Raw genomic sequence first — 27866 nt, 5'->3', positions numbered from 1 at the left:
CCGCCCTTTCCGCCGCCTCTGCGCGCGCGCCCCGGGACGGGGCGGGGCTCCCGCCAGGCGCGTGCGCGGCACCGCCCGACCGGGGCGGGGCGATGTCCGCAGGGCGGAGTGGGCGCGCGTGACGTCACTGCCCCGCGAGGTCGTGCCCGCCCCGGCGGGCGGTGAGGCCTGAGGCGGGGGGGGGGCGTGAGGGACCGGGCCCTGAGGGAGCGGCGGCGGCGGGACCCGCAGGATGCCGGGGCTCGTGCTGTTCGGCCGCCGCTGGGCCATCGGCAGCGACGACTTCGTGCTCCCGGGGGCTTTCGAGCTGTTCGTCCGGCTGGTGTGGTAAGGCGCGCCCCGGGGCCGCTGCCCGCCGGCCCGGCCGCTCACCGGCGGGAGGAGCGGTACCCGCGGCCCGGGCGCTGTGGGCCCCTGGCGCAGCTCGGGGTCGGTGCACAGTGCGGTGCCCCCGGCCCGGGTGCTGTGGGTCCCCGGCACAGCTCGGGTTCAGTGCACGGTGCGGTGCCCCGGCCCGGGTGCTGTGGGTCCCCGGCACAGCTCGGGTTCGGTGCCCGGTTCACGGTGCGGTGCCCGCGCTGCCGCTGCGCTCCGGGCCGCCCTCCCCCGCCGGGTTTAATCCGCGAGGAGCGCTCGGGTGTTTCGTAATGAACGCGGTGGCTGCTTTGTGTCCGCGCTGCTCCGGGAGCCGAGGGGGGCAGCGATAGCACCGGGCTGGAGCCTTGGCTCCGTGTGCTCTCGGCGGAATTGTAATTCCTGCTGAGTGCTCGTGTAGTGGTTTCATCCCGACACTTCCCTTATGTAACAGGTCCCTTGTTTATCTCTGTGCAGTGCTTTCATTGAGGCGACCACTATCGATCAGCGATCGCTTCGCAGCAGGCGCTTCTCCCTTCCTGCTGTAACTGTTGTTATCTCCCTGCCCGCAGGTGGATTGGGATTTTTGTCCTTTACACCGTTCACAAGGGGCAGTTTAACTGTCCCGGGGGAGGATTGCTGCACAGCTACCTGCTCGGCCTCATCATTCTCCTGGCTTCCATAATATGTGCGTTATGTGCTCTTGTGTACGTCAGTATGCAAGGTAAATAATAATGATGTTTTGTCTTTATCGAGTAGGATTGTAATAGATGTCTGTTTTTAATCCGGAGCTGACATAAAACCTGTAAAAAATTGAAATGTTTTAATGGTAGTCAGACTTGAAAAACTCCAACAGCATTAGCATATTTGCTTTAATAGTATTATCTTTGTTAGTCTGTAATCTAACATAATGAATAGATACAACAGCTTAGTTCAGCTAATGGTTCATTGCTGTCAGAGCAGCCTGAAAACTCTCTGTGTGTGACCTCTGATGTAACACTGCTCCACCTCTCTGACAGGGATTTAGGGAAGTGTGTCCAGAATCATTTAGAATCATTATCCTGTTAGTTCTGCCCTACATAGGCAGGTTTAGTCATATCTTGTGAAAGTCCCTCAGCTGCAGTGGGCTGCCTGGGGAAAAACACAGAAAAGTGAATTGTATAAATGTCTTAATAAAACTGACATTGAGTACTATTAAATAGAGCAGGGCCACAACTTGAAATGAATGGCTGAACAGAAGCAAGGACCACAGTGCAACTTCTAATTATTTGTAGAAATGGTTCATTTTGGGTTAAAATTGCTAGGAAAGCTTTTTTTTCTGGTGAGGCACCTGATCATAGAAGTAATGTTAAGAAGATTAATTTGAAATATGTGTGTGGTCTCTGGAGTAACAGATGAGACTCCACAGATTCCAATATCTTGGTTCTCATGACTCAGTGAAAATAAGTATTTATGCTTCTGTAAATAAGCATTTATACTTCTTTCCATTTAAGCAATTTTAAGAGTGCATGAGGAGAAATGGCAGAGCAGAGGTGTGGATGATAATCCTGGCCTTGAATCTGACCACTGGTTTTCCTAGAGTTTCCAGAGGAGGGCAAGTAAGACCAGCCAGACTGTGATGTTTATATCCAAGTGTCACAGAATATCCTGGGTTGGAAGGGACCCACGAGCATCACTGAGTCCAGCTCTTAAGGGAATGACCACAGAGGGGTCAAACCCCCATCCTTGGTGTTGCCAGCACCAGGCTCTAACCAAAGCTGCAGAGGTGAGGGATGTTACTGTAAATAGCAGTGATGAAAGAACCTTGTTCAGTGTGAAAGTACAGCTGTGAGGCCATTGTAGCTGAGAAATGGAGCAATTCTGAGGCTGAATTTCCAGGAAAACAAAGGGTGAGGTGTGTTGGAATGTGTGGGTTTGGGTGTGCTCTGTCTTGCCCCAGCCCTTGTGCTGTCCTGGGGGTCAGTGATGCCAGCAGGGAACCTGCCTGCAGCCCTCACACCCTGGGCTGGAGTGAGAAAGGAAAGTGGTTTAGAGGAAGCACAGTTCCATGTGATTGTGTCTGTGCAAGCACCCACAGTGCTGCAGGACAGGCTGCAGCCTGGAGTGGGAAAAGGGCTTTTGAAACAGCTTCATCAGTGGGTGTGAACCACAGCTTTGTTATTGGAACAGTTCCCAAAGCTGTTTTTGTTCTGCAGCCTTGACAAATCACTTGTCTACACCTGAGCACTCCCACCCCACTACCCATTACCCTGGGATCAGCAGACTGCTTTAAGAGATGAGCTGGCCAGAAAGTTACTCCCTTTTTTATTGCCTTAGAGTGCTGAAACTAAGAGGTTATTAGTAAATTAACAATGGAGAAAAGAGCCTGAGAAGTATTTGTCCTGGTAATGGTCCTACTTTTGTTCTCCTATTATTATTTGGTAACTCCAGTAAAAAAAGTTCATTGTAGCCCAGCAAAATAGGATCAGAAAAGGAAATACTAACCAGCTAAAAGCTAAATAGAATAATAAAAGCAGGCCCCAGGAGTCACAAGGAACTGTAGGTGAGCCAGTGCTCCTGGATGCAGCTTTAACTTATGTGGGGCACAGCACTGCTGCCTCAAGTTCAGTGCAGAACTATCTCTGGCTAGAGTTGTTTTGGGTTTTAGTGGAGTAGATTGTAAGAATCACAGCTCTACATCCATTGTTTTTCTCAGCTTCAATGATAGATTTCCATTACTATGAAAGAACTTGATAGTTTCACGTAAGCTTCCTACTTTCTGTGAAGCCCAGAAAGTTCATATTTCCAGGTAGGATTTTATGTACTTCAGGTGCATTGTGAACAATTCTTGTTTTAAATTCTCTCTCTAATTTCAGGAACAATTTCCAATCCAGGCCCAAGAAAATCACTTCCCAAAATCCTTTACACTCGCCTGCTTCTCTATTTCCCTGAGTTCATCTGGGCAGTTGTAGGAGCTGTGTGGGTGTCAGACAACAGCGTGCAGTGTGAGAAGACTGTGGTGAATGGTGTCATTGGGACAGTTATTGCAAGGTAAAGGTGCCTCCCCACAAATCTAAGCTTGACTGTGTATGGGAAAGGGAAAATGGGTTGGTATCCTTCCCTAAAGGGCTTTTTGCCTTGGGAGAGAAAGTGTGTGCTGCAGTGAAGGAAAGGAGGTGAAGGTCAGAAAGGATAAGAGGGGCAATGGGTGTGTAGAAAAGTGGATAAGTATGAAGTGCAGTAACCTGATCACTTAGCTGGTACTGAAAAATGGAGCTGCTGCTCCTCTGTGCTGCTGCTTGCAAAGCTCTGGGCTGTGGTTCCTGCTTTGGTGCCTTGTTCTGGTTCCCAGAGTATTGCAAGCACAGCAGCAGGTCTCCATACAGAATTCCATCCCCAGCCTCGGTTTCGGGCCGCCAAGAAGCGTAGTTGGGATTTCTCGCGCATTGTCAGAAGCGTGTGGTGTCACAGTCTGCTGTCCCACTCCCTCCTGTCCCCAGCTGGATTATCATCATCTTCACCATCATTGGAGTGGTCATTGTCTTTGACCCCCTCGGGGGGAAGAAGACGTTCTACCTGCCCGAGGGCGTGAGCCGCAACCTGGAGAGCAGCCACTCGGGGCAGCTGCTGTACAACGTGAAGAGCTCTGCCACCAGGGTGTGGGAGAAGCGGATCCGGCTGCTGTGCTGCTGCATCGTGCAGGACGACGATCACCGCGTGGCCTTCACCAGCATCGCCGAGCTCTTCCGCTCCTACTTCTCCGTAAGGGCCTCGCTCGTGCTGCTCTTGGCCCTGGAGCTGGGGGGGGTTTTACAGAGCCTTCTGTGTCTTGTGCAGGACACTGACCTGGTGCCAAGTGACATAGCTGCTGGTCTGATTCTGCTCCATCAAGAGCAAGATAAAATGGAAAGTTGCCCCAAAGAGCCTGAAGAAGTCCTGTGTCATTCTCCATCATCTCTCGTGGTAAGATGAGCTTGGTGCAGCCTCTGGTGTCGTTGTTCTGGGAAATGGTGCCAGGTCAAATTGAAATGCACTTCTTTCTGGAGAGGGGTTTTTGGTTTTATTTTATTTATTCTTTTAATAAAATTAAACATTGCAATAAAATTAATAACAATTATTATAATTCATTCCTCATTATTAATAAATGTAGCGAAAACATTCTGTGTGAAATGAAATCATGTGGTGAAATGTTTTTGTTGTCAAAAACATTTTTCTGCTTTTGCATGAGTAGAACTTTGAATGGGGAATAAAGTGCAAAAACAGGAACAAGTTAGGACATTTGATCATTGAGGAGCAGTTGGGAGAGAAGGGGAACAGAGGGAGAATGAATATTTGATACTGTTTGCATACAACTGAGAAGGTAATCTAGTCTGTATTGTGGGCTGTTTGTCTGCTGCAAATACCCAGACAAGCTAAGGAGCAAAAATAGCATCTTTTAAATGCTTGCAGGTGATGGGTTAGTTTCCTAACTGATTTTTGCTGGTTGTTAGTGAAAAAGTGCCTTTGTAAATTTTCCCCCTCCTTTTAGTCTGTGTTTCATAGGTGTATGTAGTTTTACTGTAACCAGGAGCTCTGGAGTTCCTGGTTCCTTTACTTTAAAAGGAACTCTGTCAAGTTCCTGTGGAGTGCAGCCAGTGGGATGGGGCTGTGCTTTAAGAGTCTGGACCAGAGAGCTCTGCTGCAGACTCTGCAGCCTTCCCTTGGACATCCTTAGGTGGCATAATTGCAGTGAGTGTTGTCAGCATTGAGCTTGTCAATGTATCAGCATTGGAAGAAACTGATTCAGTGAGAGCTTTTCAAGATCCTTGAGCTGTGTAGCTACATAAATAAACACAGACTTTTTCCTGAAATACAAGTGGCTATTTTTAGTTCCTCTTAGGTCTTGAGGTTTTCCTTTTGGCTAGTGTGTATTTCATAATGCTTTGATTTTCACTAGCCTGTTTTCAGTTTTGTTCTGAGGCTGCCTAACACAACTTCCTCCCTTTCTGTTCCCTTTTCTTTCCCTGTGTGCCTCCAGACTGATGATTTGGATGTTGAGCTGGAGAATGCTGCTCACTACATGCTCTTTGCTGCAGCTGCCTATGGCTGGCCCTACTATGTGTACACCAACCCATATACTGCACTCTGTAAGCTCAATGGTGACTGGTAGGTTTGACCTCAGAGCTTAAAAACACACAGCTGCCTTCTGTTTAACTAGTCTTAGCAGAAATAAAATAGTTACAATAGCAGTGTTTTTGTTGCATTAAATTATATCACTCTTGGGTGTACCTTAGCTTGATTGCTGGAGTTATCTTTCAGAAATTCAGAGAAACAAAATTCCAGTGCCTTTCCACCCTCAGACAGATTGAGTTTTTTCCATGGGTTTGTGATTGTGATAAAAAATTCATTTAGCAAAATGACAACGGAAGAGTTAAAATTAAATTAAATATGTTTTAAAATGAGGCTTTTTAGAGGTTTCTTTTGGGCACGGATTTACATACAGAAACAAAAATGTATCAGTAGTTTTCTCTGTCCTAAGGAATTAGCAGAAGTTCCCTGTCCCTCCAGCCTCCTCTTAGTTCCTTTTGACCCCTACTCAGACATGTTTATGGTCAGTAAGTAATTTTGCATATTGCCAGATAGGATTACTGTATATGACCACTGGTATTTGTGACTGGAAGAATGATTTTTTGTAATTACTATTATGAAATATGGAGAATTATTTTCTCCAAGTGACTTATATTACTGAAATAATATAAGTCACTTGGAGAATACTGTGGATATAACATGAGATCAGATTGCTGTGCAAATTTTTGTTTGAATTTCCTTTTTCCTTGTTTGTATTTTCTCTCAGTGGTTTGTAATGTTAAGAATTCTTTTCTTACTGCACTGTTTGCCAATGCTCCTGTTTCAAGGCAGAGGTAACATCTTGCATCAGAATGTTTACTGGTGCTGTTGCAAACAGAAAGCACTTCTGATTCCTGGCAGAAGGCCCTCTGCAAATTTAACTGAGTTTGATTCCTTGAAAGGAAACCTGACAAATTGGAACATGAAAGTTTTTCTCCTCTGTGTCTGTTAGTTGCAGAAACAGACCGACAGATTCTGAAATAATGGGCAGTGATCGTCACAACTTTCACTTTGGATCCATCCTAAAAATAACAGGGCTGCAGTACAGAGACTTCATTCATATCAGCTTTCATAACAAGGTAAACAATCTGGACAGGCTTTGGGCAAGCTGTAGTGGTGAATTCAGGGAAAGCAAGGCCTGAAGGGTCTAGTTTGCCTTCAGCATTTATGAAGTGTAAAATGCAAACCCAAATGAAAACATTCAGTGTGGATTTTTTTTCTAATTTAACAGAACAGCCACCAAACCATTGATATAAATCTGTCTCAGTACTGAAAAAAAGCACTTAGAGTAACCAAATCAGAGACCAATTCAGCTTCTTTCCATAGTACAGTATGGAGCTCAATAAGAGCTTGCCCTTTTAAATGCTTACCCTTGCAAGATTTTGGTATCTTTACTGATTACATTTTTCTCTTCCAGATCTATGAGATTCCATTTTTTGTTGCTTTGGATCACAAAAAAGAAGCTATTGTGGTCGCTGTGAGAGGAACCTTGTCCTTTGAGGTATCATCCATCTGCTATCAATAATTTGCTTTATGGAAATGAGGGAACTCCCAGTACCCAGAGGAAATTGTGTTAGGCTGGCACATGTTAAAATAACTCACTCACAGGTATGAATCTCCCAGGTTTCAGTTGTAAACCCCTGCCCTTGGATGGGTGATATTCCCTGTGCTACTGGAGAGAGAGGGACAGGCAGGGGTAATTCCAAGTGACTGTGAGTGGAGGTGCATCCATAATGGGGTCTCTGCAGCTGGAAGTAGTTGCCAGGCTTGGAGCTGTGCTTGCTGGGGTTGGGGTGTGTGGTGGGATGTGCTGTGCTGCTCACACAGCTGCAGCCAGCTGTGACAGGGTGAGCAGCACAGCACCAGGAGCCTCCCAGCCCTGCTGGGACTCTGACCAAGGCTTTGTTCACAGGACATTCTCACTGATCTGTCAGCAGACTGTGAAGACCTGACACTGGAGGAGGTCCTGGAGAATGGGTTTGTGCACAAGGTGGGGGTGTGTGTGTGTGTGTGTGTCTGTGTCTGTGTCTGTGTCTGTCTGTCTGTCTGTCTGTCTTGTGTGCAGCCTGTGGCTCTCTGTAGGCCAGCTCAGCAGTAGCAAGCTAGAAACACCTGGGATCCTTAGTTCAACAGAAGAATGTTCTTGTCAGATGGATTGCATGAATTATTTCAGTGTTTGGTGCATCAAATGCTGCCTCTGGCACTGCAGGGTAGAATTTTAAGTCTGACTCTTGTCAGACTTAATGTCCTTATGAAATATCCCCAAACCTTTTAACCCACACATACAATACATAGAGACCTCTTGGTTCTAACCAGACCTCTGTCAGGAGGATGTCAGAGACAAGACCAGCTTTGCACAAAGTTGTTTTTCTGTGATGGTGTTGTGTTTGAGCTACACCTGTATCACAGCTCAGAGTAGAGACTCCCTTCTAACCTGCACTGCTCTCTTGCAGGGAATAACTCAGGCTGCAAATTACATCTATGGAAAGCTGATAAATGATGGAATTTTAAACCAGGCTTTCACAATTGCCCCAGTAAGTTACCTTCCAAATAATTTGATTTAAAAATTACTCATAGCTTTTTCTGTGTCCATCTAAGATTGTCTTTTTATCTGCAGGAATATAGACTGGTGATAGTTGGTCACAGTTTGGGTGGTGGGACAGCATCCATCTTGGCCATCATGCTCAGGAACTCCTTCCCCACCCTGAGGTGTTTTGCCTTCTCTCCCCCAGGAGGGCTCCTAAGGTGAGAGGCTCTGCTGCTGGTTCTGTGTCTAAGCTGTGAAAGTCAAGGCAGCTGCCAGCTGTGTTAGCTGGGCTGACTGTGGGAAGAGTTTGTATCTTCTCCACTCTCCACTCAAATTCATTTGCTCCATCTGGAGTTGAGTTCTTGGTGGAGTGTTACAGAATGAAACACATCTGGGGAATTCTGCCAGGCAGTACGATTAGAATTTAAAGTAACTGTTCCAGAAGAATACTCCCCTGACTTGTCTGCCTTGGCCTGTTGGACATGCACACACCCTTAGAGTCAGCTCTGAAGTTTCTCTGTCACCTTCAGCAGGAAGTTCTGAACACCCACTGAGCCCCTGACTGCAAATGGTGCTGCCACATGTTTGTATTTCTACTGAATTATTATGATCATCCTAAAACTAAAGTGTGCTTATCTCCTTAGTGTATCTAAACTGCTTTTTTTTTTTTTTTTTTCTTTTTTTTTAAGCAAATCACTTGCAGATTACACTAAGAATTTCATTATTTCAGTCATTGTTGGAAAAGACCTTGTTGCAAGGTGAGATGAAAATACTTTTGAATTGGTATTTGGAGATGTGTTTGATAGTAGACAATAGGAGGCTTTGCTTTACTTTGTTCTGTGTGTTTAAACAGGTTAAGTATGCCCAACATGGAGGATTTAAAGAGAAGAATAGTGAGAATTGTGGCAAACTGCAACAGGCCCAAGGTAACCAAATGCAGTTTCTGGTTAAAATTGTGGAATTGTTACCTGGGTTAAGCCCCAAATTTAATGCAGTGACTGCTGGTGTGTGTATTTTTGATCTCAAAACTGAGAGTTACAGTTGTGTTTCAGAACAAAATTGTTTGCATTTAATTCAGTGACATTTGTGTTTCTCTCCTATCCTGTAACATTGTGTTGTTGGACAATAGGATTCAGTAAGACTCCCAGTGTACTGGCTTACAACATCAAAGGCCTGAAATTATCTCTTTGCTAGTTTGGCTGATAAAAGGAAACTGTTAAAAAACAAAAATGGGAAAAAAAACCCCAAACAGCTAAAATGACAAAAAGTTAGTAAGATTACTTACTTTAATAGTGTAATAACTAGTACCAGTAGGTAAGCAAATTGTTGATTTTACTTATATTTTACTGTCAGAATTCATTTGGAAAGCAAATATTTGTCTGTTACACTGTTAAATCTTTTCCTCTTTTTACTGTTGGTGGGAAACAGTTTTGGATGTGCTGGATCAGGTGCTGTCAGGCAGGGTGGTACTGGAGGAGCAGAGGTGTGGCTCAAAGATTCAGAACTGCCATTTTTGAGCATCTGAACTTGAGTCTGCCATGGCCCAAGATTTCCATGTAGTCCTTGGGATGAGCAGAGGTCTGTGTGACCTCATAAATCCAGAATAAGATAATGGACAGGTAGAAGTTACAGGTGCAAGAAAAGTTAAACCTGCAGAGCAAGAATCCACATGGAGTAATTCAACTGCTGAAGTTGGTCATGTTTTCTGTAGTGGTACTGGAGGCTAAGGATCCATACTGCTGAAATTAATGTTACTGGGGGGAAAATCTGGGAAGGAGCTTGTTACCAAACAAAATTTGGGGAGCATGTGCATAAAGTAATTTTTAATCTTTTAATTGTATTTCCAGAGGAAGTGTGTGCAAGCACACAACTAGAATAAGTAACTTGAAGAAATCCCAAAGCTGACCTGGGCTGTTGTCTCTGATTTCAGTACCAGATTTTGCTGCGGGGGTGTTGGTACGAGGTGTTTGGAGGAGACCCTGATGATTTCCCCACAGAGCTGGATGGGAGGAACCAGGATGCCCTGACCCAGCCCCTCCTGGCCGAGGAGAGTTTGATGGTTCATCGATCACCTTCCTACAACGCCCTCGAGGAGGAGCCACGCTTGAATTCACCCCCTCAGTACCCTCATCTGTATCTGCCTGGAAAGATTATCCATGTTGTTGAAGAATGCAGCTCTAAAAGGTAAGTGGAATGATGAATACCACTCTCCTGTCTCCCTAAAGCTCCTTTCAAAGTGCACATTTCCAGCTCTGTGCATCTCCAGTACCCAGTTTGGTTATTGCACATTACCCAGTTTTCAGTTTCTATTCTGTCTCACAACTTCTGTCTGTTTCACTTCAAGCCCTGGACCCTGTTCTCTTTATGCCTTATCCTGCCCATTTATTGCAGCTGCTGAAGTGAGGACTTTAAACCCAAACTTGGCAAGTTCAGCTTTGCCAGGTGGCAGTTTCTGCCCGAGACTGCAGATCTGCAGTGTCCTGGTAGGGGTGGAGTGGTGACAATTCCTCATTCCTGAGCAGTCCTGAGTGCTGGGGATGAGAAGGAGGTGCAGTGGTGCCCAGTGTGTGCCCACACTGTCTGTAGATTTTCCTGTCACTTGCTGCTTTTCTGTGGATGCAGGAAACTGAGACAAAGACAGCAGAAAGCTGAAACTGCTGGAAGGGTGAGGACTGTGGCTTTGTTGGGGCAGTGTTGTGTTCAGGGTTTTTTTTGTGGTTTTTGTTGATGTTGGGTTTTTTTAGACAAAGCAGCCTGAAACAGCCCATAAGCCAGGCAGGCCCTCATGTTCTGAAACAGAAATCAGAGCATTTTTAACTTGCACAAGGACTATCTTACAGAAGAAAAGAGAAATTGCCCCTTACAGAGAGGAAAAAAAAGGATTGGAGAAGAAATTCACTTCTTTCCTCCCATTCAGTAAATCAATGTTTTGTTTAAGCTTCACATCTTTAATTTCTAACAATTTTAATACTGGTTGTACAAGTTAGATACTTGAACACCTCTGATCTGGGCAGGTTTTCCACTGGCTGCTCTTCTTCTTTATTGAGCTAATTTATTTTCATTTCTTTTACTCCACAGCACAGCAGTTACTAATGGGAGTTTTTCTAAGTAGGCCTAGCACACCAGAGCCCCCATCATGAATTTGGGATTTAATTTTACGGACTGGTGCATCCTGTGTGCAGCATTAAATGTATTGCCTGGTATCCTATTGATACCACTGGGATTTAATCCCTGAATTTGACATTAACCACGTGAATGTGCAGTGTTCAATGCCCTCCCCCTCTTTGCTCAGGCTCCATTCTGTGTTTTTGGGAGCAGAATTACTTGATTTATGGTGGCTTCTTTCCCTGTTAAAGCACAGGGAATGTGCTGCAGTTCTGCCCTCAGGGACACTTGATGGCAGCAGTTTTGCTGTTTGCTGAAGGGCAGAGCTGGAGCTCTCTGGGATCCCACCTGCTGCTCTGAGAGAGTTCCAGTTCCTCCCTCAGCCCTGTCCAGAGCCTCCAGGTTGTCTGTTCCAGTTCTGACAGAGCCATTTTATTTCTGATGTGTTTTTTCCCCAGGTTGTGTTCTTCAGATATTAAATACACGGCACGATGGTCAAACGAAACCGTCTTCAGCAGCATTTTAATAAGTCCCAAGATGATCACAGACCACATGCCAGATGTTGTGCTCAAAGCTCTGAACAGTTTGTCTCAGGAACATGGATCGTGTCTGTCTTGTCAAACACGAGAATACAACCCCAGTGCAGTGTAAGCACAGCTCCAGCAGGACCTGGGGGCTTCTTTGCAGGTTTCAGGTATTCAGGACACATTCCACTTTCATGCTTAAGTGGATTTCAGTACTTTTCTCACATTGCATAAAATGAACAAGGGTCTTAGTGCCCTTGCCTCTGCAGCACTCGGGGAATGTTGTGCTGGTGAAAGCACAGACTGTGGCTCTGTGCTGAAGGCTGGGCTTGCCCAGAAGGGATCAGGATGAGGAGCTCCAGCCCAGCCTGTGTGGGCACAGCAGCTGAACGCTGACCAAGGTGAATGTGTGAGAACCATGGGGCAGAGCAGAGCCTTGCCAGAGCTCCTCCAGCACCTGCAGCTCCACTGCTGCTCCCTGTCCCTGCCAGGGGCTGCAGCTCGGCTGCAGGGTGAGTGAGCCCAGCCAGGCAGGCTCAGTGATTGCACTATTTTTTTCTTACAGATTGTGTTGGGATCCCAGGGTTGCAGGGGAGGGCTTGTTGTGGTTAAATGCTGCTTGGATATACATGTGCAATATTCTTTACCTGTCTTTTGTATGTGTTGATCTACATCATTGCTTTTATTGATTTTAAACTAAAACTACTTAATTAGAAGGAAAAAAAAAAACAACAACATTGAGGCCCTGGCATCATTTTGGTCACCTGCTCTAGCTCCAGCTACTGAGCACCACTCTGATTCTGCCAAGAACGTGTAACCAGTTGTAATGATTTTTAAAAAGTGGATTCCTTGTTTCTAGTGTGTAACTATTTTAGTTTTTTTTTTCCTTTTTAAGGCTCAGCAGCATTTATTTAAAAGAAATTGATGTCAGTAAATTATGATGTGGTTGAGAATTAACTGTGTGGATGTTCCTGCTGTGATACTTGATATGGAGACAAAATTAAATAAAACCTTGGCTCCTGTGCAATGACAGGTACAGTGCTGGCTGTCAGAGCAGTGAGGGCAGGCAGCACCAGGAGGGACCCAGCTGCTTTTGGGGCCTGTGGGGTCCCAGAGCCCCAGCCTTGGGTGCAGCCACTCTGGAGGAAGGGAGGCAACACACAGAGCCGGGCTGTCAATGAAAGCCTGGAATCTGGGCCATTGAAGCACAAACTGTGACTGGTTCAGAGGAAAAGGATTTCTGTTTGCATAGAGGGCAGTGGAACAGACCCTGCCCCCCACTGCCAGCAGCTTTAGGGCACTGCTGGAGCAGCAGCAGGAGCTGAAACAACTGCACTGAGAGGGGCAAGGGCTCTGCAGAGCTGCTGCCAAGTGCTGGGTTCAGTTTGGGTTCCCAGGGGAGCTCTGCCAGCCTGGGCTTTGCACACTGGCCCTGAGCAGACACGTGCACACAGGGCTGCTGGCACGGAACAGCAATGTGTGCTCAGAGTGGCACAGAATGAGACCCTGGCCCAGAAACTCAAACAGCACCACACTTATGATTCAAGGATTTATTAAGTAATACATGCAAAACATACTGCCAATTGCATTAGCAAAAGATCAATGTAAAAACTTCACAATTTTGCAACTTTAATTTTTAAATTTTGCTTTAGTGGTTGAAAGGGTGTAGGTCAACATCCTATTCCTGCCACTTTGGAAGGTACAGAACATGAGCACTAAGTACAGAACCTCACTGTTACCGGTACGCGATCGCTGCTGCACACGGAGTGACAGAAAGAACACTTGGCTGCATTAGTCATGTTACACTGGGGGCCTTGCAAACAGTGATGGCTGAAAGGTTTGTCAGTTACAGAGGTTTCAAATATAAAAATTACTAAAATGTGTAAAGCTGCTTCACATGATTTTTACACCTAGTTAATAGACTAAAAGCTCCTCAGAAAGCATAACTTACTCGGTCAGAAATAAGAGGAAAATGAGGATATGCTTGAACATTCTACTCTAAAAAAAAAAGAGAAAAAAAAAGCAAATTTCTATCAGAAGGTTTTAAAATACAAGTTATATTGCTCAATAAGAAGAGATTCTACAAGAAAAGCATTTACTACATAAAAGTGGGAATGACTGATTCAGAATTGTACCTACCATGAATGCCCTACTTGAAATTCAAAGGAATTTACCCAGGAACATCAACCTCTCTCCACTACTGCACCTCTGGGAAAATGGTTGCTGAGCTACTCTGGCAGTGTAGTGTAAGTCAGCTGTACAGTGTCAAAATACTGTCTGGCACTAGCTCCTGATCCAACCCAATACTCCATTCATTCATCACAATACAATGCTGTCAAAAGGACTAGATACACTTCAGTAAGAATAGTTAATTTTCCAATCACAGCAGCAAGAACTAGATTGCAACCAAGCCCTTACCAATGGTAAAGCATTTACACTGTGACTCAGGCGTGGCAGTCATTGCCAGAGATGGGTGCTGGATGCACCACAGGCAACGGCTGTGCTGGGAAAACAGTTCAGAATAAAACACATTAGAGCACAATGTTCTGCTAATTCCCCGGAACTGTTACTTACTGTGAAAAACTAGAAAGAGATTTTGCATTTCCTACCAGAAATTAGAGTCATTTTCAAGAAGAATCTTTAAAAAACAGTTTAGTCCTTAGTGTTTGTAGCACAACAACGCAATTTAGTTCAGCAGATAATTTGGCAACATTTAATTGAGCAAGAAGAGGATTTTAAAAATAAGGCTTTACATAGGTGTATCTTTTCAAGAGTTTGCTCTTAGAAGGATGCAAGGTAAGGGTCATACTTTAAACAAATGAAACCATGAAATTGTCAATTGGTTGAAGAATTGATGGAAGAGAACTAATTTATAACAGAAAAAATTGGCATGTGAATGCTCCATTGTTCGAGCAAAGCACAGGGTCGATGGGCTGGGGGAGGGTGAGTTTACAGCAGCAGACATTTTCTCTTCCTCTTCTTTACAGGAGGGGGGCACAGCACTGCTCGGATGGCTTCATCAAACACTGTCTTGAGGCCTCGCTGCGTAAGCGCCGAGCACTCGAGATATTTCACTGCGCCTGGGGGAAGCACACGCAGTTACAGAGCAGCCCTGCACTGCTCCCAGCTGGCTGCACAACCAAAGCCAGGCATGCCATTTAACTGAGGTACAAGCTCTTCACAAACACAGCCCAGGTCAGCCACCAATCCCCCCCGGTGCCATACCGATCTCTTTTGCCATGGCAAGGCCCTGTGGGTACGTGATGGGCGTCAGCTTCTTCTCCTTCAGCTTCTCAATGGTGTCCTTGTCATCCCGCAGGTCCAGCTTGGTGCCCACGAGGATGATGGGGGTGTTGGGACAGTGGTGCCGCACCTCAGGGTACCACTGAAAAACAAAACCAACAATGGGGTCTCGTGTGGGGGCTGAGTTCCCCGGAGGCCCTGGAACATCATGGCTGAGAGCTCCCAGGCCTTCACTGTGGGTCAGAGCAGAGGGAGCACCAGATGCCATCAGGGCAGGATCAGAAAAGGGCACAGCCCTGTTAGTGAAGCCAACAGCTATTCCCATGTACTCTAAAGTGTTGCCCATTAAGGGCTGTGTTTCCCTCACACACCAGAAATGCCCTGACCTGCCCTTGCCCACGGAGACACCTCCTTGTGCAGCTGAGTTGTCTGAGGACATGGAACAGTCCCAGTCACAGAGCACGTGCAGAAGGATGGCTGATGCAAGGAACAAGTGCTATCAACCTAATTTTTACATACATTTGTTTTAAAACTCTTTTTTTTCAAACTGTACTAAAAGGAACTGAGATCCTGTTTGTGATCTCAGCACCTTGCTGGCTGAACACTTAAATTACTGTTATCAATGCATCAAGGAACAATTCGTACTGAAGTGTTCATGTGCCTCAACTTCCATGACTCACAAGTTAGACAAATGGATTTCTGCTTTTCCAAACTGCATTTCATGGGGCCTGTGGGAAAAACAATTAAAAAGAAGCACCTAATATTTTCCAAGCTCTGCTGTAATGTGAACAGTCTGAAGAACATTCAGAGATGGAACAGTACCAGCTCGTCCTTACCTTAGCACGGACATTTTCAAAGGAAGCTGGGCTCACGAGGGAAAAGCAGATTAAGAAGACATCCTACAAAACAAGGTGATAGAGTCAGCCCAACAGAGAAGCCACTGTAGAGTGCCATGAACAGGCCAATATCATCACTATCTCCATGATGTGCCAGCTCTACCACACTTGCAAAAGGCAAGGTCAGCAATACAGTTGCACACAATAATCAGAGGCAGCTTTCCCAGTGGGAAATCCATTCCCAGGCAGCTACAAGCAGCCAGAGAGAAAGGGGGAAAATAACAAATAGATTGCAGTCAAATTTATAATCAGCTATTGCAGTAGCCAGCAACTAGGACACTAATAATGCCTTTCTAGGGTTTTCCCTCTAAATGTCATTTCTTCTCTATAGACCTCATCAGCATAGGATGTTGCAAATACACAACTCTAAAGCAGTCTTAAATTGCAAAGGCCAATTTCAACGGTGTGAAACTAAAAAAAAAAATTTACACAAGAATTTCCACAATTACTGCTTCCATACCCAAATCTAAAGCAACTTGTTGAACTTCTTATAGAACCTCACTCCTACTGAATGCCAGTGAAAAAAAAGATTTAGAACTTTTCTATAACCAAATTAGGATTGAAAAGGGCATTAAAAATCTCCAAGTTCTTCCCTTTCTATATAATGAGAAAGCAGGAAAAAAAAAGGGTATTTTTAGGGATCTTGCTTTTCAACTGAAGGCAAAAGGATTCTAAGTAAGAGCAGGTAAAACCATTTCAGAGCACGTGTTGATAGTAACCACAGGAGACAATTCAGGTTTCACAGATGACACCTTCCAGGTCTGCAGGCATTCAGAATAACCCCAATTTCCTCCATCTGTGTTGATGTAAACTTGCTGTATGACCCAAAACTCAGCAGGTGTCTCCCAAACAAGGCCAATTCTCCCCAACCTACCTCTGCATCCGTACTTATTGCAGTACCAAACGTGCTACAGAATCAGGCAGTGCAGTGTTAGTTGATTGTGCTGCATTTCAAGGCATTTGTTAGGTCAGCAGCTGACATCTCACTGCTAAGCACTTGCAACCCAGTTGTTCATGCATCACCCCAAGTTTCCGTAGCAGCGTCCCAGAAGAAGAAAGAAACAACATCAAATCATGTGATACTATGGCCACTACTTCTGTTTTCCAATTCTGCTGCTTTGTGGGGACTCAAGGGCTGCACTTGAGGAGATTTTCTCCTCCACAAGCTCCAGAGAGCTCCAAAGAGATTTGGGGTAACCACAAGGAATTACTGGAAGATCTCAGGTGTCTTGCACACTAGTAGGAAACGCTATTTGTTTTCAAGAAAATATTTAATCTTAGCAACTCATACAAATTTGGTAACAGAGTTCTCAGATCTAGCAATTTGATAGTTCCAAGAAAGTATTTGTTCAAAAAATAGGGGCCAATTTATCACTATCATAGGCAAGACAAGATGACAGAACTTGGAACTGAAGTTTATTTAAAGTTTTACATACGGCAATAGGTTGATCTGTCAGACTGGAAGATATATTCTTACCATTGCTTCCTCCAACCTAATAACAGCAGGAGATAAAGTTACTCCTCAAATGGACTTAAGGGAAAATGTTTTCAGTCAGCAATTTCTGCTCACAGATATTCTCAAGGAGGATTTTCTTCTTAAGAGAGACGCTGCCCTGTAATTCAGCACAACCAGCTGCACCCAGAGCAGACACCAGCCTTCCCCAGAAACCAGTTCTGCACTGTCAGGGGAAACCTGCAAGATCCAACCTCTCCCAAAAAGCACCCAACTAACAATTTCTCTTTGCTTTGGTCTCCTGAGGAAACAGACATGACCACATTTTCTGTCCCAACTTTTTCTTTCCCCAAATATTTGGAAATAGTAGTAGATTTCACGTGCATTAAGGAGAAGATATTAAATTCCTGTATATTTTAACGAATAAAATAAAAATATTAATAAGGAGAAAAAGATAAAATTAATGCCTCACTGTGAAGTTACCAGCTGGGTCACTGATCTCAGCACACACTGCCCAAGGAACCAACACCTGCTGCTCTCACCTTGCCCAAAACATCCTTCAGGGGCACAAACAGGGAAAGGAGGGCCATGAGAACATGCAAGGGCTGAGTTTTAAATAGCACACTGAAGGAAAAGAGAGGCTGAACACAGATCCTAAAAAAAGCCAGGTTTCGTCAGCACCACTGTTCTCTTCCTCTGTGCTTTTTCTTAGTTGTGTGGGGGTGATGAATCTTTGATACTGCACAAGTCTGAAATCTGAATCTTCACAAGAACTTGAAGACTTACAGCCTCATTTCATTTTCTGCTGCAAAAAACCCATCCAAATAACTGAAAGTAATCCAAATATAACTGTAGTGAGCAGTTATACATCCTTGCCCAGACAACACCTTCTCCCTAGGATGCTTAGACAAGGAATTATTTTGCAGTCTACAGAAAGCCACAGTTACCTTGGCAGGCTGAAGACATTTATGTGCATTCTGTCCCTTTGTCACAGACATTCTGTTCCTACTAAAGATCTTTCAATATACCTTCTTCTAATTTTTAGAAAATATTTTTATTATGTTAAGCAAAACTGAAGTTTTAAGTGTCCTATCAATATCTAAGTATTAGAGAAAACCAGTTTTCCATTGTCTCTCCTAAAACAGACAGATATTTCTGACATTTCTATTATAGTTGCCCACCACTGGCAAATTCATATCAATTTTGTGTATCATAACTGATGGGGAAGCCTAATGACTAAGTTAGTGAGCAGTGAATTAAGGAAAGATTACTGAAAATAGCACCAGAGTTCCTTAAATAAGATTCACATTATTCAAGAGCAGTTATGCTGTGGAGTGAAACAATTTTGCATTTTACATTACTAGCATTTCACATATATTTGACAGTCAACACCAAGAGTAATCAGTGCCCAAAAAACCCTGCAAATTACCCTTTCTTTAGTTCTAGCACAGCTCCACCAGGTAAAAGGCACTGCTGTAAAGAGATTACAAAACCACCTTTACAAAGATTAGCTGTAGCTGAAGTCACACTGGAAAGAGAAAGCAGATCACTTCAGTGTTTTCCTTGCCCAGGGAGAGATGCAGGATGCAGGCAGGACTTTCCCAGTTTGACACAGGGAGGACAGAGGCACATTTGTATCGATGTCACGGCACAGCTACAGCGAGCAGTGAAACAACCACGGGCTCGAGTACACTGCAAAGCTGGGACACCACAGCCTCTGTCAATAGCAATAATCTCTTCATTCAGTGCTGCCTCTTTCACATGTAGAACATCTTCACACAGACTAAACAATATCAAGTGCTTAGCAGTGACAGTGTCAGGTTGCAGCCAAACATGGCCTAAAACCAAAAACAAACCCTGCCTCTGGCAGGCATGCTAACCTGAAAATCAACGGACTAGCTGAGGGGACTATACACCGAGGTTTTTGAGCTGGTTTCATTGTGGTTTTTTTTTATTTTAAATCAAGCCTTCTAGACAATTCTGTGGCTGCAACTACACAAAACCCAGCAAGTACCAGTGCACACAAATACACAGGGCATGCAAATTTTAACTTTTTTACAACTGCACACACCCCAGAGATTATAAATGACACCTTCAGCACAAGAAATGAAAGAGGGTCAACCTTACTAATAAACACAACTCCAGGTGTGACAATGTTGGCCTTGTTCAAACAGAAAAATGCTTTTATGTTCGACCAGGCTGAGTGCTCTGGTGTCAGCCTGCAGCTCTTACTGTTTGCGGGTAGGAGAGTGGACGTAGTCTGTCATAGTCCTCCTGTCCAGCTGTGTCCCACAAACCCAGGTTGACTGGTTTTCCATCAACCATTACATTGGCAGAGTAGTTGTCAAAACTAAAAATAAAAACAAAGAGAGAGTTAGCTGCATTAGCTTGCAGGAAAATAAGGCACCCAAGGATTTTTCCCTCACAGAGGGAAAACTGGGGAACATTTTCATTGCATCCATCAGCTCCCCAGAGACTGTAAAGTTGTTCTTTAAATAACCAGCGTGACATTGAGTAATGGAATAAAAAGTTCCACACAACAGACTTGGTCCAGTCTGAGCAGAAGTGATCTGTCATGGTTCTTCCAAAGAAGTGTTAATCCCAGTGAGTACAGAAAGCAGGTGATGTACTTAGCAAGCACTTTCCAGTCTTAGTGGGACATTCAGCAAGTTAATCTGTCTCATGGTGGGAGATTCAGAACAGAAGATACAGGAGCAACAACCAAGAAATCCTTCATGACAACAGTAGGTAAGAAAAAAGCTAATTAATCCTGCTAATCAAAACCCCTTCCAGTGAAATATCAAAGCTCATAACCAGGGGCCAGTGGAGGCATCATTTTTATCTCATCACTGCTATGGGTGCAAAGGTTTTCAATTCACTGAGAACACAAGACACTGTAATGCAAAAACTCGAATTTAAGACCAAAAAAGAGGAAACAGCAGTAACTAAGGCAACAAGGCCTTGGACAGGTAACAAAAGTAATTTATAAACCTCATTAGAATGTATTGTGTTGTCTGAAAAAACTCATCAATACTTCAGAGAGCAGCACAGCCAAAACACAGAGACATCTGAAAAGGGCAAAGAAGCTGTACGTGTATAAAGCACACTCAACAGGCCCTGGAAAAGAGAACTGCACTAATACTGATACTGACAAATCCTTATGTGAATGAAAAAGGGAAGCACCAGAATAAATGAGTCTCCACAGTCTGGCCTGAGGAGCCAAAAAGCCGTGGCTGCCTTGGCACAGGATTGGCAGTAGCACAAAAAGTGGAAGGAACAATTAAACAAAAAATCACCAGCCATGTAAGACAACTATTTCTGACTATGATAGAATGTTTTACAAGCTGTTCAGCCTTGGGACTGCTTATTACGAATGACATTAGAGACAGAAACACATTATTTTGGAAGAGAACAACCTCTGGTAAAACGTTAGCAAATGTTAATCCTGAATCAGCCAGGCCCAGAGGGCACAGAGAGCCAAGGCTGAGGGACCATCAGCAGGCACGGGTGTGACTGTGCCACAGAAACAGCTCAGAGGGCTCCTCACACACCTGAGGGGTGCTGGCAGCCAAACCAAACAATTCACTTAAGGAATCTGGAATGCAGCAGGCACTGAGAAGCTGACAGGAATGAGTTCTTTGGATTTCACAAGTACTTACACCGTGGGTATGTACTCTCCAGGAAATGCATTGGTTGTGTAACTGATGAGTAGGCATGTTTTACCTACAGCACTGCAAAGAAAGAAAGTTCACATGTAAAACATATTCATCTTGAATAACAAGAAATAATATTCCTGGAGGGGGAAGAAGACTAATTACATCCAGACACCCAAGGACAACTGAACATCTCCAGTCACTACTGTGCAGGAAAACAGCTGACAGACTGCAGCTTTAAAATTACTGGCAATGAAAACACACCTAGTATAAACATCCATTTTGTGAAGTGATAAATTATCAAATTTTGTTTATTTTTAATCACAAAAACCCCCAAAAAACCCACATGAATTAATTAGACCACTAATATCTCCTAGTCATCTGACTGAATACTCAGAAAAATGGCCTTCTTCCAACCCTCTGAAATTATAAAGAAACTGAGAAGTACTTCCAGATACTCTTATACAATTCCAAAACTCTTATCTTTTCCAGAAAATTGTATACTTGCATAAGTGAAGTTAAAGAAAGCTTGAAAAGTATTATTTCTCAACACATCATTACTTTGGAATATTTAAGGAATGAATACAAATGATAACTCTCATATTATTTACTACTATTACAAAGTGACTCCCCACATGTTTTCACCCACTACTCAAACATTTCATAAACTGATTTATAGATAAATTACATTCCAGGATTGGAAAACTTGGAACAGCAAACCTCTTCCTACTGATCTAATTCACCAGAGCCTCAAATGGGGGCAGGACAAGGCTCTGTTCCAGGATTCCTTCAAAACTCTGGCAGCCAGCTCCTGCCCTCTCTACCCTCCCCCCACATCTTATCTGGAGTCAAACATTTGATTAATGACAGCATTCAATTTTTGTTACAGTTTCAATTATTGTTGGAAAACTTCAAACTGGGCCTTATTTCTCTTTTTAAAATAGTATCTGCAAAGAGTGTGACTCTGCAGACTGGTTCCCTTGCAGTGCACAATCCTTTGACCCTGTGAGGGATTCCAGGGATGCTGCCAGACATCCCGATCCCCCTTCCTGCTCTGGCCAGGGAAAACTGCATTGTCTTGTAGATGTTTTATCACCACAGCGATCTGCTCAAAGCCACTCAGCAGCAACTCTGAAACCTTGCTGCACCTACACGTAATTGTGTCATTGGGATGAGGTTTGACTCATGAGCCTCCTGAACTAAATCCTTCACCAGTCAATTTGAGTTTGTCATATCCATAAGTCACGGCTCAACCTCTAAAGTCTCTCCATTCAGCTTGAAGCAGCTCCTCACAGCACCAGCCCAAGAAGGTATTTGACAGCAGCCTCTGACATCACCTGAAATGCCTGAGCTACTGAAGAGACTTCAGCATGCAAAATTATTTGGGATTTTGTTCCACACACTCATTTTTAATTGTAATTTGCCGTATGTTTCTTAGTTAATACCTGCCCTAACACCCCATCTGCTGCAACTCTGATCATTCCAGGCAGCTTTCCACCTTGGTTTTCTCATCTGCTTCTAAGACACCAGCTCCCACAGTCTGAGGGTTTTTTCCTTTCAACACACACTCTCTTTACCAAGCTATAATGGCATCATGAAGGGAGGCATTTAATTCTGCTCTCATTAAGTACAATCTCTGAACATTCTCTCATTGTAAAAGGTCTGAGATACACTTGTGCTCAAAAGTAGATGGATTTGCCATTAAAAAAAAGTTGTGTGGGAAACCATGAAGGAGAGTTCACCACACAGATACCTGTTTAACAGCTGTCAGAGAGGAGATCCCATCTTAGCTCCTGAACCAACTCTAACAAGCCAGAACAGGGAGTTAAGCAAAGTTATTCCTCCCCCATAAGGACAACTTGCTATTTTAGCTGCCTGCTGATGAGCTGATCAGTTGGGATGTGCTGCTGAGCTGCTCTCACACCACAGGCGGCTGTGCTGGGCCAGCTCACAAGGACAGGTGGGAAAAGCCTCGGGATCCCGAGCTGAGAGCAGCCAATGCTCTGGGAAACCTCTCAGGGCACAGAGACAACACCTCCTCACGCCTCTGGAACCTGTCTGGGCTGACACTGCAGCTCCCAGTAAGGTCATCACAGGTAATTTGAGCTTCCAACAAATTAATGGTGAACTCAACGTGTTCAGCAGCAGATCAAGAACTGTTCTGTGCATCCAGGCTCCTGTGCCTGCCTTGCACTGGAACTCCCCGGTCTGCCCTGGCTAATCAGAACAGCACAGGAAGGTGGAGAGAGATTTCATTCCAAGTTCAGAGGTGCCTGTAGTGTGTTTCTGCAGCACCAATCAGCCAGAGCCATTGAAACAAGAAAAAACACGTTCAACAGCCCCATTTCAGATGTACTCCAACCAGGTTTCCTGCCTTCCTTGCCTTCTGGCTCACTGCCACACGAATCACATCATTATGGTCACCAGTCTTAAAAATAAACACTAATGCCTACCTTTATAAAGTACATCCTCTAAGTGCTTTATCAACTTTTTTAGACTACTAATTTCTGTAATAAAGCACTCCCCTAAAGAGAATTCCAACTGTTTGGCAAAGTTTAAATCCTTACACATAAAGGCTGAGACTAAGAATCTAAAATAACACCAAGATTAGTCATAAGATTTCTAGCAACTACTTAATCACAGCTCTGTCCACCCACTATTACATAAATGAAACTAGCAAAACTTGACTGTCATTAAAAACATGGCCTGCAGAAATCCAGCTTTAAATGCTTAACAAAACTATCTTAACAAAAGACAGCACTGAGTCCCTTTCTGATTCTGAGTAGCACCCAGGAATCAATGCATTAGCACATATGTTTAACCCCATATAACCACATATGTTTTGTTCTTGGGAATTAATACATATCTTCTCTTTATTTAAGCTAACAAGTTTTACGAAATTCCCCCGCTGCAGCAGAGCTCCCTGGAGCCATGTTTTACCTGCACACAGGGGGTAACCTTCATGAAAGGCTTTGCTTGTGCCATTTCTGTCTCTGAAGACGTGACCTGCCCCTGCGGCAGACAGGATGCCCAGTCTGTGCTCAGACGCCGAGGAGCAGCTGAGATTTCCCGAGTACCACCCCGGGATCAAGAGTTCAGGGCTCTGCTGCCGGAGGTTCAGCTCCACACGGCTCCCAGATAAGCTCCATTACTCAACGTGCCACACCCTCTCCCAAATACGCTCTTCAGTACTCAGAAAACTGCTTTTGAAAGAACTTTTTCAGTAACACAAGTTACCAAATTTCAAGTCACTGCACTTTCTCCAGATGGCACGGGAGGGATCTGAGGTGCTCAGTGTCTCACACAAACACTGCACTGAACTCAGTGAGAAGCCAACTACTGTACACGTCCCTCCCCTTCTCTCCAGCCATCAAAACAAATACACACCAAAAAAGCACAGCTTTACAGAATCACAGAATCACAGAAATTCAAGGCTGGAAGAGACCTGTAAGATCATCAAGTCCAACCCATCATCAAGTCTAACCCATTGTTAGAATGTTCTAACAATTCAACTAGATCATGGCAGCAAGTGCAGCATCCAGTCTTTTTCTGAACTCTTCGAGGGATGATGACTCCACCACTTCACTGAGTAGATGATTCCAGTATCTGACCACTCCTTCTGTAAAATACTTCCTTCTTAATTCTAACTTGCATCTCCCTTGACACAGACAAAGGCCTCAGATCAAGCAGAACTCCAAACAAGAACTCCTAAATTACTGCTCTTACAGCATTTCCACAATTAAAAAATGCCTGCAACCAAAGAGCACGAAGTGTGACAACTTCTGTGGCACTGAGCAATTGGTAATTTCTCCAAACACAGAACTTCTCCCAACGTTACACAACATCACTGGAGGTTCTGTACCACTGAACAGCTGCCTCTCTGGAGTGAAAACAAAAGCTGCTAAAAATAACTTCCACCAATGCTTTTTCTCCAGTGTCAATCAACTGCAACTCCTGCAGTTCCTCCAGGGGCTGCTCCTCATCTGTCCTGCACATTCCTCCTGCCCTCTACACGACAGCTCAAAGCAACAGTTGGCATTGATTTCCCCCAAACAATCCCCACAGCAAAATGAAAAGAAACAGGGGGAAATGTGATAGCCCAAACTAGCACACATGCCACACTTTCCTAGTCAAGTTAGTTGTCCAAACATGCACGAGTCAAATCTCTAAGAACAAAAAGTGACTTACATATGAGAAACAGCCTACCCATTAACAAATTAGAAAAATAACTACAGGTACTTCCAAAGCTTTGTTTATTTTTGTTCCTAGCAGATTTTTGTGGAGGGTAGGTAAAACAATACCCAAGTTTTACATGACATAAGCAAATCTTTAACCTGCATTGTTTTACAGGAACACTAAAACTTTGGCCTTATCTAAGCCAAACAAGACGTTTCCTAGAATACCTGCAATGCTGGAGCTCTTAAGCAGCAACACCACAGAAAGACAAATAGTTAAATGTGTTTTAAAAACAGTGAACAGGGAATGACCAAAAATGAGCTACAGTACCTGAAAAGAACCTTAAGAAAGATTTGTTTCTAACTAAAGAGGAAGGACAATAAATTAAACTACTGTATTTTGTTCACACATAAGTACAAAAGTCAGGTAGAACCACACCACCCACATTTCCAAGACAGAGAAAACAGAAGTGCTGGGAAGAAGGATGGTTTATAAAGGAAATGACCCAAAGAACTGTTCTGTTGAATGAATTACTGAACATTCTACAGCTGGTTTGTGCTGAGTTCTCACTTCTAGAGGAGGAAGTAGACTGAACCTTATCCCCACCCAAACATGATGCATCACATTTATTTATTTATTTACAGCATTGTGAATACAGAGTTCAGATGAATTTTTAAAAAACCAAACACATATATGTATATATATATATGTATATTAGAAAAGCAATTTTGTTGGGTTTAAATTCAATATCAGCAAAAGAGCAGTCCACAGTTATCCTATCTGGCATCAAAGAATTACACTACTATGACAATGATTTATTGAGATGCCACTTTCATGTTCATATAGCTCCAAATCATACAGAGTGACACAGAACAAATTGGGCACACTGTAAGGTTTATCTTTCAGCCATACTCTGCTGCCTTTTTAGGGATTCTACATCCTTAAAAACAAATCAACAACCCCCCAAAACACAGACAACTTCAACAATAAGGCACCACGTGAAATTACAGACCACTGTACTGAGTCCATTTAGCTACACTTCACTCCTCTGTAATCTACAGAAGTTTGCTGTGATACCAATTATGCTCAGTCTACACTAGGATTTTTGTTTCTCCTAAAAGAAAAAAAACCAACTCAAACTGCATAAGACAAGTCTTGTTTTCCAGCTGGACTGGGATGTTCCCCTGAGCTCTGACATGCAGGAAGAGAGAGAATCCCTCTGAGCTGAGCAGAACAGAATTGTGGAGAATATTCAAAAATACCAAATACAAACTCTTTTCTCAATTCCAGCACTCCTCACAGTGAAATCCAATTGCTAAACTTATGAGTTAATTCTAAAAAGCATCCCCAACTTGTTTCACATATAAGTAACACCATATTAAGATACTGAAGGTGTAACCACTCTTTACAGACAAGTATATCATTAACTATTTGTATTTCAAGGGCCTATCATTCTCCTTTAGACAGGAGCCTTACAAGACCAGATGTCTGCAGGCAAAAAATCAGTGTCTGCCCAAAAGCATTTATGATCTGCACAGAGTTGAGCCCATTTCACTCAGTTTTACTGCAAAAGTCAGACGTCAAAAATCAAGATCTTAAAAGGCAGAAAGTTTGTTACTTTCACAAAAAAGTATTTCAAATCAATATTCATTTTCGCATATAATTAAAACCACAGTAATTATTTTAATACACTTGGACTACTTCGGTGATGAAAGAAGCCCAGCAAGCAGTGGCAGTGCAGGGACGCGGCCCGGCCTGCCCAGCACACCCTGTTCATCCACGGCGGCCGCTCCTGCCCGCCCCAAGGCGAAACCCTCGGCCACCAGCACGGCCCGGCCCGGAGCACCGGCCCCAGGGCGATGCGGGCTCGGCCCGGAGACGCGCCCGGCCCGCGGACCCCGCACACCCCGGCCCCGCCGCGCCGCGCTCCCCTCCCCACCCGGCAGCAGCAGCAGCAGCAGCAGCAGCAGGAAGCCGCGGCCGCCACCCACCCGCCCCCGGCCGCCAGCCCGCCCGCCACGGCCCCGGCCCCGGCCCCGGCTCGGCACCGGCCCCGGCTCGGCTCCGGCCCCAGCCAGCCCCGCTCCCTCAGAACAGCCGGGCCGGGCCGCGCCCGCGCCCCGCGCCGGGATCGCCCACACCCCGCGGCGGGGCCCGGGCGCGGGGCCCCGCGGCCCGACACCCCCAGGGCCGGCGGAGCGGCTGAGGGCCGGGCCCGGCTGAGGGCCCCTCGGACTTACCCGTCGCCCACCACCACACACTTGATGGCCTGCATCGGGGCTGCTGCTGAGCGGAGCAGGGAGCGGCGGCCGCCTCCGCCCTGAGCCTGGAGCAGGGACGAGGCAGCGGCACCACCCAAGGCGGGGAGGGGGAGGGCGGACTGCGGGCGCAGGAAGCGGCGCCGCGCTCACATCCGGCCGGGCCGCGCCGGGGCCGCCTCACGGGCGGTGCCTGGGCTGGGGCGGGAGCGGCCGGAGCGCCGGAGCCCCGCTCCTGGACTGGGTCAGTAGCACGGCCCGGCTCTTGATCCGTGCGTGGTGCGTTCAGGCGGAGCCGTTCTGAGCGGGAATGTCAGCGCTGGCACTGGTGGCACAAGCCCGCAACCCGGTCAGGGACAGCGGGCTGGGCATCGTCCCACAGGAGCCCCGTGGCGTGTAACAAGTCGCTCTCGAACACAGAGCTGCCTTTCACACCACCATGTATCCCGTCTGTCCCGCCTGGCACCCATCATGCAGCACCCTAATTCTCGGCGTCTCTTGAAGCACGGTAATGTGTTTGCAGACGTACTGAGCACGTGTAGCTCAGCTCACCCCAACGTTCCCCCTCTGCTCCTGTGGCAGGTGCCCACTT

General features: G+C 45.1%; 2 protein-coding genes across 2 annotated transcripts; one reads left to right on the top strand and one right to left on the bottom strand.

Moving 5' to 3' along the window:
- The first annotated feature begins 145 nt into the window (after window positions 1–145).
- On the top strand, window positions 146–12633 carry DAGLB (diacylglycerol lipase beta). Its single transcript, XM_058035903.1, has 15 exons — window positions 146–327; window positions 927–1078; window positions 3210–3384; window positions 3834–4095; window positions 4171–4296; window positions 5351–5478; window positions 6392–6518; window positions 6857–6940; window positions 7352–7429; window positions 7893–7973; window positions 8057–8184; window positions 8656–8724; window positions 8820–8892; window positions 9897–10150; window positions 11530–12633. Exons 1-15 carry the CDS (start codon window positions 233–235, stop codon window positions 11720–11722), a joined length of 2025 nt encoding a protein of 674 aa, XP_057891886.1. The 5' UTR covers window positions 146–232; the 3' UTR covers window positions 11723–12633.
- Window positions 12634–13130: 497 nt separating this feature from the next.
- On the bottom strand, window positions 13131–27411 carry RAC1 (Rac family small GTPase 1). The gene is made up of 6 exons (XM_058035904.1): window positions 27257–27411; window positions 20847–20918; window positions 19420–19537; window positions 15675–15737; window positions 14821–14980; window positions 13131–14675 (listed from the first exon to the last, which is right to left on the bottom strand). Exons 1-6 carry the CDS (start codon window positions 27289–27291, stop codon window positions 14545–14547), a joined length of 579 nt encoding a protein of 192 aa, XP_057891887.1. The 5' UTR covers window positions 27292–27411; the 3' UTR covers window positions 13131–14544.
- Window positions 27412–27866: the final 455 nt, after the last annotated feature.

The sequence above is a fragment of the Melospiza georgiana genome, chromosome 16 (genome assembly GCF_028018845.1).
Source record: "Melospiza georgiana isolate bMelGeo1 chromosome 16, bMelGeo1.pri, whole genome shotgun sequence".
Taxonomy (NCBI): Eukaryota; Metazoa; Chordata; class Aves; order Passeriformes; family Passerellidae; genus Melospiza; species Melospiza georgiana.
Note: the sequence above shows the minus strand (reverse complement) of the source record. Positions and strands in the feature narration are given on the sequence as shown.

Coding starts and splice junctions, on each gene's coding strand:
- DAGLB (XM_058035903.1), top strand. CDS start 233: ATGCCGGGGCTCGTGCTGTTCGGCCGCCGCTGGGCCATCGGCAGCGAC. Junction 4,297..5,350: donor ATTCTCCATCATCTCTCGTG/GTAAGATGAGCT, acceptor GTGTGCCTCCAG/ACTGATGATTTGGATGTTGA. Junction 6,941..7,351: donor GAGGAACCTTGTCCTTTGAG/GTATCATCCATC, acceptor CTTTGTTCACAG/GACATTCTCACTGATCTGTC.
- RAC1 (XM_058035904.1), bottom strand. CDS start 27,291: ATGCAGGCCATCAAGTGTGTGGTGGTGGGCGACGG. Junction 15,738..19,419: donor CACTCTCCTACCCGCAAACA/GTAAGAGCTGCA, acceptor CTTGTTTTGTAG/GATGTCTTCTTAATCTGCTT. Junction 14,981..15,674: donor TTGAAAATGTCCGTGCTAAG/GTAAGGACGAGC, acceptor TTTGTTTTTCAG/TGGTACCCTGAGGTGCGGCA.